This window comes from Jaculus jaculus, chromosome 13 (genome assembly GCF_020740685.1).
Source record: "Jaculus jaculus isolate mJacJac1 chromosome 13, mJacJac1.mat.Y.cur, whole genome shotgun sequence".
In the NCBI taxonomy this organism is placed as follows: Eukaryota; Metazoa; Chordata; class Mammalia; order Rodentia; family Dipodidae; genus Jaculus; species Jaculus jaculus.
In genome coordinates this window covers 16,077,596-16,093,059 of record NC_059114.1, presented here as the reverse complement: position 1 = coordinate 16,093,059, position 15,464 = coordinate 16,077,596, and the positions used below count along the sequence as shown (strand labels likewise).

The following is a 15,464-nucleotide window of genomic DNA, read 5'->3' as shown; positions in this document are numbered from 1 at the left end:
ATAGTGGCACATGCATCTAAAGTTTGTTTGCAGTGGCTAGAGGCCCTGGTGTACATAATCTCCCTCTCTGTCTAATAATAAAAATAAATCTTTAAAACATTAAAAGATAAATAAAAATGTTCCGGTCTATAAACATCTGCTCTCACAAAATGTACTAGTCATTTTAATATATCCTTATCAATGAGAAATGAAACCCCAAAATTGACAAGTTTTATCTCCCCTGATGGACCTTTTAGGAGTCATTAAATCTACAACTCGACATGCATGCCAACTGCAATGAATCATGAGAGATGTTTCTTTGAATTCAACCAACAGCAAGTAGCTTTTCAAAACGTCCTGGTGATTCTAATTCTATGGAATTCATGGACACCAGCTGCTGCGCCCTCTGGTGGCCAAATGCAGCTTTCACTTCCCCCGGAAGTCCCCAGAAGTAAGATTTCCAAACATGCTGAACTAATGAGAGAAAAAGAATCCTATCTCCTGAAGCTTCCAGGGTGAAAAACAATGTTGAGGAAACGGGATGAGACACCTGTCAAGCAGACTTCTCAAAGTGCACATGCACACCCTTCACAATCTCTGCGGACGGATCGTTCAAAGACCTGATCGCCCACTTAGACAGTTTCGCATGTACATTTAGTACAACATTCTTATCCAGCAGGAGGATACTAACCCATCATTTTTTAAATATTGCATTATTTATTTATTGGAGAGAGAAAGAATGGTTGCACCAGGACCTCCAGCCACTGCAAACAAACTCCAGACACATACGCCACTTTGTCCATCTGGCTTACGTAGGTCCTGGGGAATTTATTGAACCTGGGCCCTTTGGCTTCACATCTGGCTTATGTGGATATTGGGGAAGTGAACCTGGGTCCTTAGGCTTTGCAGGTAAGTGCCTTAATCTCTAAGCCATTTCTCCAGCCCTAGCCTATCGTTTTTAAGATATTAAGATGATAAATACAATATGCCAACAAGCCCCCAGAGATAATCACTGTTCCTTTAAAGAGTACCAGAGGTGGGCTGGAGAGATGGCTTAGCGGTTAAGGCACTAACCTGCAAAGCCTAAGGACCCAGGCTCACTTCCCCAATATCCACATAAGACAGATGCACAAGTTGGTTTGTTTCCAGTGGCTACAGGCTCTGGCGTGCCCATTCTATCAGCCTCTTTCTCACTCTTACTCTCTCAGATAAGTAAATAAATAAACAGAAAAAAAATTTTAAAGGCAAAAGAAAAACAAAGAGTTCTCGGGGGATCAGGTTATTTGTAGTTCCTTGCACTTGTGTCCCCGAGATGGCGGAGTCTGTGCTACCAGCTATGAAAATGCTCATTCCCAGCACTGTTCCCAGCAGATTTCCTAAAGTGAATGGGAGTTGCCTGGCAGCTGATAATTCAGCTCTCCAATTACTCATCACCATGTCTTCATTAAAGCTTCTATTTAGTTTCTTCAAAAGATAGAAAAAAAAAAAAAATCCAAGCTAAAAAGGAAACAATGAGGCAATATAAAAAAATGAGGCATCTAAAAAGAAAACCCTTTTAGAAAGGGAGGGAGGGAAGTTGGCTTTTTAAAGGTCTCTATTCTCTGTTCTGGATACACAGTATATGTATACTACATATACTTGTATATGTTGTATTGATTCTGATTGGTATGAACCACTCAAGCTTTTCTCATATATATGAAATATATATACATATTACATAAATAAAACTATGAATGATCTTGAGCTCTCCCAAAAATGTAAAACACAGCTGAAAAGTTATTAAAAAAAAAATAAACAACTTAATTTCCTTTTGAATCATCCGAAGCAGGAGTTGGCAAACTTTTCCTACAAAAAGCCAGAGTAGGCACTGTAGCTTTGCAGGGCACACTGTCTTTGTGACATCGGCTCACTTCTGCCTCAGAAGCAGAAAGCTGCTGTGACTGGTACAGTAATAAGTAAGCATGGCTCTGTGCCAACAAAACTTTATGCAAACTGAGACATGAACTTTATTAAATGTTCACATGTCACACAAGGATTTCCCTTTTGATTTTTTTTTCCTAATTGTTTCAGAGTGTAACAACCATTCTTAGCTCGTGAGCCACAGGAAATAGGTGGCGGACCAGGTTTGTTCCATAGGCTGAAGTGTGCATACTCTTGTTCTCTATTAAAAACCATGGATACACTATGAGGTACAGACATCAGAAGGAGCTGGAACAAGCAAGTTCTGGATGAGGTATAGAAGTCCTAGGAGATCTCAAGTTTCCAAGTGATCTACATACCTTTCTTGCTCCCTCCCTGCCCCTACCTTTCTCTCCCCACCTGTCTCTCAAATACAGATGAAATGCATGGTCCAAGTGAACTGCACAGCCCCTTTATTCTGAGCGGGGGGAGAGGGGGGTCATACCTGCTCCTTGATTTCCTGGAGCTTTCGGCTCTGCTCTCTGATGTCATGGAGAAGCTGCAGGGCCTTGTCGTCCTCCTGGGACACCTCCATCCGTGCTTGCTCCAAACTTCGCTTTAAGCTCTACGGAAAGCAAACATTTTAATGGGCACGCCCCGTGGATCCTGCTCGGGTTGAAAAGACTCATTAAGAGAACCGCAAGCCGCTTCAGCTTCGGGTGACAGACCAAAGTTGACAACTCCCAGCTGGTTGCCGGTTCCAGTTTTCATCCTGTAAAAACCTCTCGTGCAAGAAACGTCATCGCAAGCTCCGCGGCCTCATGAGTCCAGCCTGGGACTCCACCGGCCCCTTGCCTGGCACCACTTGCCTATCCTGGCAGGCGCTTACTTGTAGGTTCAGGACTAAAAATCATTAAGATCCCTTAGCCATGACAACCGCCTCGTCGAGGGCTACCTAGTGCTTTCCACGATAATAAACATCAATATTTAAGGAGCCTGAGCCAAGCGTGGGGGCATACACCTTTAATCCCAGCACTTGGGAGGCAGAGGTATGAGGATCGCCATGAGATCGAGGCCACCCTGAGACTACATAGTGAATTCCAGGTCAGCCTGGGCTAGAGCAAGACCCTACCTCAAAAAATAAAAATAAAAATAAATAAAAACAATAAAGGGTCGGAAGTGTATACGCCCGTTTCATCTCCTAGCCAAGCGTCATGTAAAAACTTTGCCGGATTATCTGCATCTCCTGACTAACTTTTCTTGGGCACCTGTCATACTTAAGTTTCCCTCAATGCTTCAGTGGCACTAATACATATCTGAAACACACAGCCGAATCACTTCACCCACCACTGACAGGCAGCCAAGTCTGGAATGGAAGCATAGCAGTTATTCTTAATCAGCCACGTTCTATAGATTTCCTCTCCCTTGTAAAAGGAAAAAAAAAAAAAAAACTTCATAAATGTGTGATTCAACTCCTTAAGACTGTTTAATTTGGCACATTAAAATAAAACACACCTGAATGAAAAAGTTCACGAGACAATGGAGAAGACAGTCTACGCTTGTGAAGGAAAGGAAAAAGGAAAAAGGAAAAATGAAAGTCACATGGTAAATAATGACAGAGGGTCTGGGTTTCAAAGGCTGAATTTTCACTACACAGCTTGTAGGGAATAAAAAAAAAAAAAAATTGATCTCAGACAGATTTGAATTGTGTTTTCCTGTACAGATTTGGAAGTTTGGTTCCCAAGGCCGATCCTGTAAAACGCAATGTAGATCAGAGAGGTTGGGACAGGAGATGTCAGGACGCTCTGCAGATGGCTGCAGTGACAGCTGACTCCCATCTCCAGGCTCTGTGATGCCAGCAGTCCCTCTGGGCTTCTGGCTAGAAAGGAGTCCAGCCCCATCTCTCCAGGATGGCACGCTTAGCTCATGCTGCTCTGCCAATCACGGATCTTGCTTTTCTACTCCCTCTCTCTCTCTGTCCTCTGTCTCTCTGTCCTTTCTCTCTCTCTCTACTCTCTGCCATTGGCTGTGATGTGCCTCATGAAGCTGTCATGAAACAGGATGAGACACACACAACAGGAAGTGCCTCCTCCGAGGGAAGGGGGCTTTGGGGAAGGCTCACACTGCATTCTGTGATGTAGGTGGCAAGGTCCTGCTCCAGGAGGGATCTCTGAGTCTCGGAGGCCTTCAGCTCCACCTCCTTCTGACTAAGCACAGCCTCCACCTCTGACACTCTCCGATGTAACCGGGTCATTTCCTGCTCCATCTGAAATAAACACATCGACAGGTTAAGGGGGGCCCCAAGCAGGTTCTCGGGGGCAATCAAATCTCAAGCAGCCCCTGAGACCACCTGGTGGCCTGGGTTACCGCTAGGTCGCCAAGAGTTGGGATGGAAATACCATTGTTTCTTCGCCCTGGAGAGCACAGTTCTTCGAAAGGACAGTCACCAAACGCTAGGTCACTCCTCTCATCCAAGTCCCGCTTCACACTTGATCACTTCTCTAACCCAGTTAGCAAAGAAGCCACCATCACATCTCACCTGTTTGGTTTTTTGTTTGGTTTGGTTTGATTTGGTTTTTATAGATGTCACTTTAATTTTATCCCAAATCCATCTTGGTCCCCCCCATCGCCTTGCAAAGATCTAGAGGACAAATCCAGGACAGGACAATGAGATAATTATTCGTCTGTACTCTTAGGAGTCCCAGGCAAGCAGTGCTTTTATTAAGTTTCCAGAGAGGTGCCTCTGGGCAGGAGCAGTGAGTGTTAAGAGACGTGGCGTATAATCAACACAGTGGCTGCAGTGACATAAGCAGGAGTTAAGTTTTAAGGACTAGGTAGGAAGAGAGACTTCGCCTCACTCAAAGCGGACAGGATGCGTCTCAGCCACAGGTGAGGACCCAGGCCACATGCCGGAAGCAGCAGACATCAGGCTGGGTCATGCTGAGAAACGGGCCGTTTGTTTTAAATCCAGGGCCTCCTCTGGTTAAGAGTTAAAAGATTTACGGCAATGTCTAGGCCCGAATTCATCTCCCTCTGAGCTGCTGAAGGCGCGACTTCGACGGCGAGGGAGGCAACACACCTCGCTCTCTACGGATCAGGAGGCGCAGCGCCAGCAGCGGCCCCCGGCGGATCCCTCGGCATTTATTGATGGGAGGATCTTGGAGCAAGGACGGAGGCCGACTGTGGAGATAAATACCTTGTGACACTTGTCCTGAGAGTCTTGTAGCTCTTTGCTTTTGATGAGAAGTTTCTTTTCCATGGAGCTAGTCTTGGCAGGGGAGTCCAGACTCGACACAACAGACCTGGATGCAAATAAAAATAACAAACAAAAAACAAGGTCAAGTGGTGCCCAGGGGCCCAGGACCTGTGTTTGGAAACTGCGCTGTGAATGCTGGACCTGCCAGCCCTCTGCAGCCACCAGCCAAGTTCCCTCAAGCAACATCTAATGACATCAAAGCCATTAGGTAAGGAGGTGGAAGAGAAGATTCTGGAAGCAGGTAGATCTGGGAGATCTAGTGCAAATTCAAGTGGACCTTGTAGTTTGAGTCACATGTCCCCCATACACTCGTGTTCTGAGTGCTTGGTACCTAGCTCCTGGCAACTTGGGAGGTGGATCCTTGGCTGGAGGAGGTATGTGTGTTGTTGGGGTGGGCTCTATGGGTGTGTTACAGCCAGATTCCCTTTTCCAGTGTTTAGCTCACTTTCCTGCTGTAGTCACCACCTGCTGTGGCAGAGGTGATGTCCAGTCTCTGCTCATGCCATGCTTTCCCTTGCCACCATGAAGCACCCCCTCAAGACTATAATCCTTTTAAATTTATTTACTTATTTGGGGGGCGGTGGGGAGAATGGATAGGCCAGGGTCTCCAGCCTCTGAAAACAAACTCCACAAGCATGTGCCACCTAGTAGATCTGACTTTACATGGGTACTGGAGAATCAAACGTAGGTACTTAGGCTTTGCAGGCAAGCATCTGAATCACAGAACTAACTCTCCAGCCCCCATTTCATTTTTAAGAATAGCCAATGTGGGGTTGAGTAGACGGTTTAGTGGATGAAATCCTTGCTGTGTAAACATTCGTAAAATTCAGATTACCAGACCCACATAAATTCAGATGACATGGCAGGCATCTGTAATCCCAGCAGGCCTATGGTGAAAAGGTGAGCAGAGAAGGAATTCCCTGGAAGCTCCTGAGCCAGGTAGCATGGGAAATGGAGCAGCACACAAAGAAAGACCCTGTCTCAAATGAGGCTGAAGACAAGGACACCTCAAAGTTGCCCTTTGACCTCCACCTACACCATGGTACATTTATATCCTCACTCACACATTATCACACATACACACCCATGTACTAATGTTTATAACAGTGAGCCAAATATAACACAATACGGCGTGCGCGCGCGCACACACACACACACACACACTTAAAACAGTGAGCCAAATATAATAATGTCTTTACTCCTTCTCCCAAACATGCCTGTGTCCTGAAGTTATAAAGATGTTACCAAACACAGCAAAATGGACTTGGAAGTTGTGATCAAGTTAAAGATCTTGAGATGGGGAGACTCTCCTGGAGCCCTTGAACAGGTCCAATGTAATCACGAAAGGCTTCATATGATGCAGGCATAGAAATGAAGGAGACAGGGGTGACCATGGCACAAAGTCCAAGTTTTGGTTTTGTTTATGTATTAGAGACACAGAAAGAGAATGGCCACACCAGGACCCCTAGCCACTGCAAACAAACTCTAAATGCATGTGCCACCATGTGCACCTGGCTTATGTGGAATCAAACCCGGGTCCTTTGGCTTCAAAGGCAAGTGCCTTAACAACTAAGCCATTCTCCAGCCGTTTTTGTTTGCTTTTATCTGGTGTGTGTGCCACAACACACACACACACACACACAGAGGTCAGAGGAGAACCGTGGGTGTCTGTCCTTGCTTTCCACCTTTTTTGAGGCGGGGGCTCTCACTGTTTACCTCTGCAATCATCAGGCCATCAAGCTTCCAGCAAGTTCTCCTATCTATGCCTCCCATCTTGCTGGGGGCTCTCTGGGATTACAGATCTTACTCCACTGCATCCAGCTTTCATGTGGGGGTTGTAGATCCAAACCCGGGTACAGCCACTGCTTTACACACTAAGCCTCACCCCAGGCCAGAGCTGGTGGTTTTAAGAAGCGATGCTACGAGCTTAGAGGACAGAGTCACAAGCCACCAAATGCAGGCAGACACTCGGACTCTCGGAGCTAGGAAAAGCCAGGAGAATTTTTCTTTCCTCAAAGCCTCCAGGCCAAAGACAGCTTCATCTGGACTAAAAACAAAAAACAAGGTCAAGTGGTGCCCAGGGGCCCAGTTAAATCCATCTTGGGCTTTGGAACCCCAGAACTGCAGGACAACGAGTTTGCCTTCTCTTAGGTCACTATGTTTATGGTGACCCATGACAGCGTCAACATGAGACTCACACACATACTGAGCTCTGGTCATACACCTGGTTCCTCTGAATGCCAAGCACACTCGACCTCTCTATTCCCCAAACAACTCCTTGAGGCAGACAGGATTTATTACCTTGTGTTACAGATAGGAAACTGAGGCCCAGGGAGGTCAAGGAACCTACTGGTTGATAAGCGGTTTCTATCAGTCTCAACAGAGAGCTGAGGGAGTGGGACCAGTCTGATGTACCTCAGAAAACAGAACAAAAAATAATAGTAATACTATAAAAGGGCATCCAAGAAATGGACTAGAAGGATGTTGTCCCACAGGATGGGCGTTCCCTCGCACATGCATGGAGCCTCATCCCTCAAAGCCGTTTACTGTGCATGGAGTTCAAGAGCTCCCATCCGGGGCGGTGTTCGTCAGTACAAGCGCTGCTAGGTGAGGGAAGGGCAAAGCAAAGGTTCTTGTGCGCGGAGGGACGTGGAGGAGTCCACCACTGCCCCCAGAGTCCCATCTTCGTTGCCTTGGCAACAAGACTGCGGGAGCTGGTTACCAGTGAAGCACCAGGATCTTCCCAGCAGGTGAAAGTTCTGTTTTCTGCTGCTCCAAACTACTTCCCTGCCTAAAAGAGGTCAGCTCCCTGCAGCAGTGCAAAATGCCCTTCTCTCACTGCAGCTATAAGCCCCAATGACAAGGGCTGGTGGGATAGTGTCCAGTGAAACCTCTCACTGTAGGGAAGCCAAGTGACATACAACACCCAGTCACGCTGCTCTATTCAAAACCTGACCTCTGCACTTAAGAGCTATGTGACCTTGCTGAACCTCAGTCTCCTCATCTGAAAAATGGAGCTAAATCCCAACCTTCTTTGGAGTCCTTGTAACAATTGAGATAGCATTTAAAGCCTTAAGCACAGTCCTGGCATATTGCCAAGGCTCAATAAATGTCAACCATTGCCACGACCACTGTCATTTTTATTACTAGCCATGTAACTCTGCAAACAGCACCTGCCTCACAGGCCTCAAACAGTTGAAATGGTAACTCAGGGGGCTGAATGTGCTTGGCGCTATTATTCACATTGAGACTAAGGGGGATTATTCATAGAAATGGGCAACGGGATTGAAATCCAGAAATAAATCTTTTTTTAAAAAAAACTTCATGTTGGGCTAGAAATTTTAGCACCTCTCATAAGCCTGTTTTCTAGCCAACACACACACACACACACACACACATACACACACACAGAGGCATACTTCCTTTCCACTCATAGATGACATGAATTGCTTGGGGTGGCTTTGAGCTTCCTTTGTTCCTGATGGCTCTAGGAAGGTGGGCTAGAGAATCAGACTTAGAGGCTGGAGAGATGACTCAGTGGTTAAAGGCACTTGCTTGCAAAGCCTGGTGGCCTGGGTTCAAGTCCCCAGGACCCGAAAGCCAGAGATGCACAAAGTGGCACACACATCTGGAGTTCATCTGCAGCAATGGAAAAACAAGACTTAGGCCACCTGAGGAGGAAGGGATGAGCCCTGGTCCTTCGGTAACCAAGGGTCACCCGTACATCACCAAGTCAACTCACATGGCAAGTGTCAGGGAGGGCACCATGGTTCCTTGTGCGGAGCACTAAACAGGCACCCGTTTAGGAGAAGAATCACATCAGTTTGTGGTGAGTGGGATATGGCTCACAAAACTTATGACACATGGAGGGCAGGCACCAGCAGAGATTAATGTTGAAAGTGTGCTGGTGTGGGTACAAAACAGATTGCTTATTCACCAAAAAATAAAAAATAAAAAAACTTTCTAGGTCACTCGTTAATGGGGCCCAGAATGGAGGAGATGTGCAGCCAGCACTCACAGGAGACATGTGACAGCCTCCTCCTCACCCCAGGTCCAGCTCCCTCATTCTGCTATTTTGATGCCTGACAAACACTGGCTATTTAGAAGTTCTAAGTACAGCAATTAAGAGCGCTTCAGAATAAATATACTAAAGGAAAACGTGTGTGTTTTTTTTAGAATAAATAAAAATCACATCTAAAAAAAGCTCGGGTAAGAATGCTATGACTAAACTAGGCTTGTAGCAACAACTGCTTAAACAGTAATGGGGCCGAAGGACGAGGGCTGGAGGACGGAGGGGAGAGACCATGGCAGCTTCAGGAAATTTCCTGGTCCTCAGACTGGCTGCATCACCTGGAGATGGAGAGCCTAAAACCAATACTCCACGCAAGGCCCACACAGACCAATTCCATCTGCGCACACAGACTAGGAGTCCACCTGGCGGCGTCATTTTTATTAAACTCTCGAGCGGTTAGGATGGACGGTGAGCACTGGGAACCGTAGTGGTAATTAGAAGAAAGTGCCTGTGTTCTAGAGTCCAGACATTCCAAGCGCCTCATAGCATGACCTCCCAGGCACTGGGTTCTGTGTGGCTCTTTGAGCTAGGCCATTTGATACTGGTCACTGTTTGGGTGGGACTCTGCTTCAACATTAATCATAGTGGGCCACAAATCAAGGTAGCACAAGTGCCAGACAATGATTGTGTGACTATTCCTTTTTTTTTTTTTTTTTTTTTTTTTTTTAGGTTTTTCAAGGTAGGGTCTCACTCTATCTCAGGCTGACCTGGAATTCACTATTTAGTATCAGTGTGGCCTTGAGATCATGGTGATCCTCCTACCTCTGCCTCCTGAGCACTGGGCTTAAACGTGTGCCATCACTGCCAGCTTCTACGTGAGATCTATTCTATTCTAAGTCTCTGTTTGTTTGTTTTCGGATTTTTGTTTGTTTGTTTTTGAGTCAGGAACTTACTAAACTGGCCTGAAACTCACAGTCCTCCTCCCTCAGCCTTCCAAGGGCCAGGATTACAGCCATATACCACAGTGCCCAACTTTCTAAGTCAATTTAAAAATACCATGTCCATGAATTTCTACAAACTAAATATACTAAATAGGGCTCAAAATACTTACATTCTATTCTTTAAAAGACTTTTTAAAATTTATTTATTTATACACAAACAGAGACAGAGGGAGGGAGAGAGACAGGCAGGTGGGGGGGAGAATGAGCACACCAGGGCCCCCAGCCACTGCAAACAAACTTGGGGCATTAGGCTTTGCAGGCAAGCACCTTAACCACCGAGCTATCTCTCTAGCCTCACTATTTTTCTTACAACACTAAAGGCAACTCAACTCTTAGCACCAGTGGCAAGCTCAAGACGAGCATCTCTTATGGAATACTTGCACATAGTCCAACAGATGTGCTGAAATATTACTACAATTCACTTGTCTTCCTAAGATTTTTCACTGGCCACCTGAGAGCAAATTGAGGCTGATGATGGCATTGTCTTAGAACTGACTGTAATATAAATCAGAGCTCGAAAGGGTCCATCCAAACTGACCTGACAGCTACCACACCATTCACACAGGTCTTCATTCTTCAAGCATCTGAGAGTTTGCTAACATGCACCAGTTCCAAGCATAGTATGAATTAAAGACTGGTATTATTCTTGCATTCAGTATTCAAACAAACAAACAAAACCTCTGTACAGCATGTCAGATCCAAATGCTAAGGTCATGGCAGGGGTCATATGATATAGAATTGCAGCAATGCAATGTGTGATTACTGACTTGCAATGGGATGGAAGTCTACTTGCTAAGGAGTCTTCTGAGAGTTCTTTTTTTCACAAAAACCTTAGTTTTCAACAAATAGCTCTGACCAACTTCTCAGGTGAGAGAATATGTTTGTGTGTACATGGAGTGAGGAAAAGAGGGTGGGGGGGGGAGAGGGAGAGGGAGAGAGAGAGAGAGAGAGAGAGAGAGAGAGAGAAAGAGAGAAAGAGAGAAAGAGAGAATGTGTTTTAGGTTCCTCTTGGTCTTGCTGAGCAGTTCCTACTCAGTGGTTATCAATCAGGAGCAATTTCACGTCCAGCAGACATCTAGCAATGTCTAGAAACTTTTTTTTTTTTGAGGTAGGGTCTCCCTCTAGCCCAGGCTGACCTGGAATTCACAATGGAGTCTCAGGGTGGCCTCGAATTCACAGCAATCCTTCTACCTCTGCCTCCCGAGTGCTGGGATTAAAGGCGTGTGCCACTACGCCCAGCTACATTCTTTGTTTTGTGATGGCAGCTGTGGTTAACACGGCATGGGTAAAAGGCAGAGACATGCTCAACAGCCTACTCCACACAGGACACCCCTCAGGAACTATCCAGCCCAGAAAGTTTATAGTGCCCAGCTAAGAAACCTTGCTGTAGAAGTTATAGCATAGAGGGGGTCACAGTTCCTGACCACATGGAAGACAGAATTTAAGAGAGGGTCTGGTCTGCGTAGTGGGAAACAATGTGCAAACAATGGGCCGGGCGCAGTGCTCATGCGTCACAGGCTACCCCACCCTCTGCAATCCTGAGGTGAGCATTATTACCTGTGTGGCACTTGGGATAAACACAGCTGACCCTGCGGCCCCTACACAACTCCTATCCTACTTGCCTGTGGGTGCAGGAAAGTGCCCGAAGTGGAGGTGTCTGCGGTCCGCTCCTTCTTGACTGGATGGACAAACCCACGAGACTTCTGTACATGTTCAGGGGGTTAGGACCCAGGAAGAGGAGTGTGGGACATGTACAGTAAAGCAACACCTATCTATATGGCTTAGCTCAGGAGAGCCAGGGGACCCCAAAACATCCACAAGCCAGACTGGCCCACCCACCTCCCAGAAACAGTACCACCTATATATACACAGAAGCCACTCTCCCTCCGCTGCGCAGTGGCTCTGGGAGCAGGGGGGAATTAAACGGGAAGGATATCGCAGGGCCAGACCGGTTCACACTCTGGGCTGGATGAAATGCAGCACAATGAGCTGCTAATAAAAGAACATGCAGCCTGCCCACACGCTGCTTGCTTACTCCTCCTGGCCACATCGCAGACACACAGCCGGTTGTCCCCAAGGAGAGAAGCAGCGCTTGTGAGCAGCGGGTGCATGCAGCAGCCTGCCCACACACCGCACTGCTGCCTCTTCCAGCATGAAGCCAAGTTTGGGTTTTCCTTCCCCCCCCCCCCAGCTTCTATTTTCTAGAAAAATTTACTCTGAAATTAACATCTCTTCCCAATACATACATCTGCTTTATAATTACAGAGGCCCAAGGAGCACTGAGAGGCGATGGTACGAGACATGGGGGCTGTGGGGTTGGCTGATGCCTCTGCAGCTAAGAGAGCATGCTTGCTTAAAAATATATTAGAGGCAGGGGGGAGGGAAGGTATTACCATGCGATATTTTTTATAATCATGGAAAATGTTAATAAAAAATGAGAAAAAATATATATTAGAGGCAGTTAAGGCTTTGCCTGCAAAGCCAAAGGACCTCAGTTTGATTCCCCAGGACTCACATAAACCAGATACACAAGGGGGCATATGTGTCTGGAATTCATTTGCAGTGGCTAGAGGCCCTGGAGCGCCCACTCTCCCTCTCTGCCTCTTTCTCTTTCTCTCTCTCTCTCAAATAAAGTACAAATATGTATTAAAGAACTGAAGAGATGGCTTAGTGGTTAAGGTGCTTGCCTGCAAAGCCAAAGGACCCAGGTGTGACTCCCCAGGACCCATGTAAGCCAGATGCAAAGGGGGAGCATGCATCTGGAGTTTATTTGCAGTGGCTGGAGGCCCTGGCACATCCATTCTCTCTTTCTCTATCTACCTGCCTTTTTCTGGGTATCTCTCTCTCAAATAAATAAAAATAAAATAAGATAAATCTTTAAAAAAAAAAAAACATTAGATATGACCTCAAAATTCTTTTACATGAAACCTCAAACACTTAAGCAAAAAACAGAATGTTAAGCCAGGCATGGTGGCACATGCCTTTAATCACAGCACTTGGGAGGCAGAGGTAGGAGGATCGCTGTGAGTTCAAGACCACCCTGAGACTACACAGTGAATTCCAGGTCAGTCTGAGCTACAGTGAGAACCTGCCTCAAAAAAAAAACAAACAACAACAACAACAACAACAAAAAAAGAATGTTAAGATGCAATTTTCCCAATGATGTGTCTATAAATACTTAAGTAAGGAATAAAAATACATAAGTAAGGAAAATCCCTGAATAAAGCTAATAACCAAACACTCCAAATCTAAAGAGAATACCAGGTGTACTTCCATCCTACAAGCCAGTACACGTATTGGGCAATCTCTAAATCTCCAGATCGGCAAATGGCTAAGGGCAGTGTATAAACGTCAAGCCACCCATCTAGTCCCTGAGGAAGCTGGCACTCTGCCAACTCACAGACCACCAGTCACAGACATTGGGGAGCTAGCCAAGAGTAGGGTGGCTCAATGCTGAAACAGGAAAAATCAGACCTAGCTCAGTTCAGGGTCCCACCTTCACTGTGGCCAAAGGCACTAAAAATGTACAAAACTGCAAGATGTAACATGGTGCTAACAAAAAAAAAATTTTTTTCAGAAGCTATCAGCATTCTATTTCTAAAAATACATTAGCTTTCAAGAATATCCGTTGTGAATTTTATGAGCTATCTTTAAAAGCCCTTTCAATGGACAGTGATGTGGAGACATCTGTCCTAGAGTTTTTGAGTCTGTCCAGACACACACACATAAACACACCTGTACATATCTATATGCAATGCCATATATACACAGCACCACCAGAGGGTTCCAGACGAATCGAAACATTTAAATGGGTAGCTCAAATTCCTTTGCAAAAAAAAAAAAAAAAACATGTCATTCATAAAAGTATAGCTACTTGTGATTCTGCTTTTCCTTAAATTATTTTATTTATTTATTTGCAAGCACAGAGATAGAGAACAAGAGTGAGCATATCAGGGCTTCCAGCCACTGCAAATGAACTCCACACATGCGCCGCTCTGTGCACCTGGCTTTAAGTGGGTACTGGGGAATTGAACGATGGTCCAAAGGTTTTGCAGTCAAGTACCTTAACCACTGAACCATCTCTCTCTCCATCCTTTTAAAAAATTATTTTATGTATTTGGAAGCAGAGACAGTGAGACACAGAATGAGATTGTGTGAATTTTTTGTTGTTGTTGTTTTGTTTGTTTCGCAAGGTAGGGTTTCACGCTAGCTCAGGCTGACCTGGAATTCACTATGTAGTCTCAGGGTGGCCTCAAACTCAGAGCAATCCTACTACCTCTGCCTCCCAAGTGCTGGGATTAAAGGTGTGCGCCACCACACCCAAGCAGAAAGACAGAATGAGACTGAAAGTGAGAAGGAGAATGAATAGACATGCCAGGGCCCTCTAGCTCCTGCAAATGTTTGTGCATCTGGCTTTATGTGGGTACTGGGGAATTGAATCTAGGGCATTAGGCTTTGTAGGCAAGTGCCTTAACTGCTGAGCCATCTCTCCAGACTCACTTGTGTGATTTTTTAAAATATTTTTATTTATTTATTTGGAGGGAAGTCAGAGAGAGAGAGAATGGGTACACCAGGGCCTTTAGCCACTACAAACGAACTCCAGACATTATGTGCCACTTTGTGCATCTTGCTTCATGTGGTTCCGGGGAATCAAACCTGGGTACTTCAGCTTTGCAGGCAAGCACCTCAACCACTAAGTCATCTCTCCAGCCCCACTTTTGTGATTTTTTAATGCAACTCCCAGCTCTAGGCCAGGGCCTAGCTTTGTGGATTCTGCTGACATAGTCCTACTTCTGTGGATGAGTGCAACAACCTAACTGACCCTCCTGAGAGAGGCCTTTGTGGAACGAGAACCAGAATACCACATTCCTCACCAAAAACCTACCAAGTTTTCCAGCGCAGTGCGAGCACAACTGCTGACCTCAGCCAGGCCTACGTTTCCCAAGGATCTGCTCCTCTGGGCTTTCTGTGCACTGGGCACCTGCAGGGTGGTCCTGGCTTCCAAGTTTGCCTTCTTCCCTTTTTAATTTTTTTTGTTTATTTTTATTTATTTATTTGAAAGTGACAGAGAGAGAAAGAGAGAGAGAGAGAGAGAATGGGTGTACCAGGGCCTCCAGCCAATGAAAACGAACTCCAGACGCATACACCCCCTTGTGCATCTGGTTAACGTAGGTCCTGGGGAATTGAGCCTCGAACCGGGGTCCTTAGGCTTCACAGGCAAGTGCTTAACCACTAAGCCATCTCTCCAGGACCCATCTTCCCTTTTGAAATTGTGGTTGTTCTGACAAAACACACTTTATAGGCCAGATACAGTGGT

The 15,464-nt window shown here is 45.8% G+C and overlaps 1 protein-coding gene across 8 annotated transcripts in view; it reads right to left on the bottom strand.

The window, feature by feature from the left end:
- The window catches only part of Cit (citron rho-interacting serine/threonine kinase), a 226,811-nt gene that overhangs the window by 104,902 nt on the left and 106,445 nt on the right, over positions 1 to 15,464 (bottom strand). For all 8 annotated transcript variants that reach the window (XM_045132089.1, XM_045132091.1, XM_045132093.1 and 5 more), the window contains 3 exons: positions 5,075 to 5,180; positions 4,001 to 4,144; positions 2,384 to 2,503 (listed from right to left, as the gene is read on the bottom strand). In XM_045132089.1, coding sequence (XP_044988024.1) covers positions 2,384 to 2,503; positions 4,001 to 4,144; positions 5,075 to 5,180 — 370 coding nt within the window. The remainder of the gene's footprint in view (positions 1 to 2,383; positions 2,504 to 4,000; positions 4,145 to 5,074; positions 5,181 to 15,464) is intronic.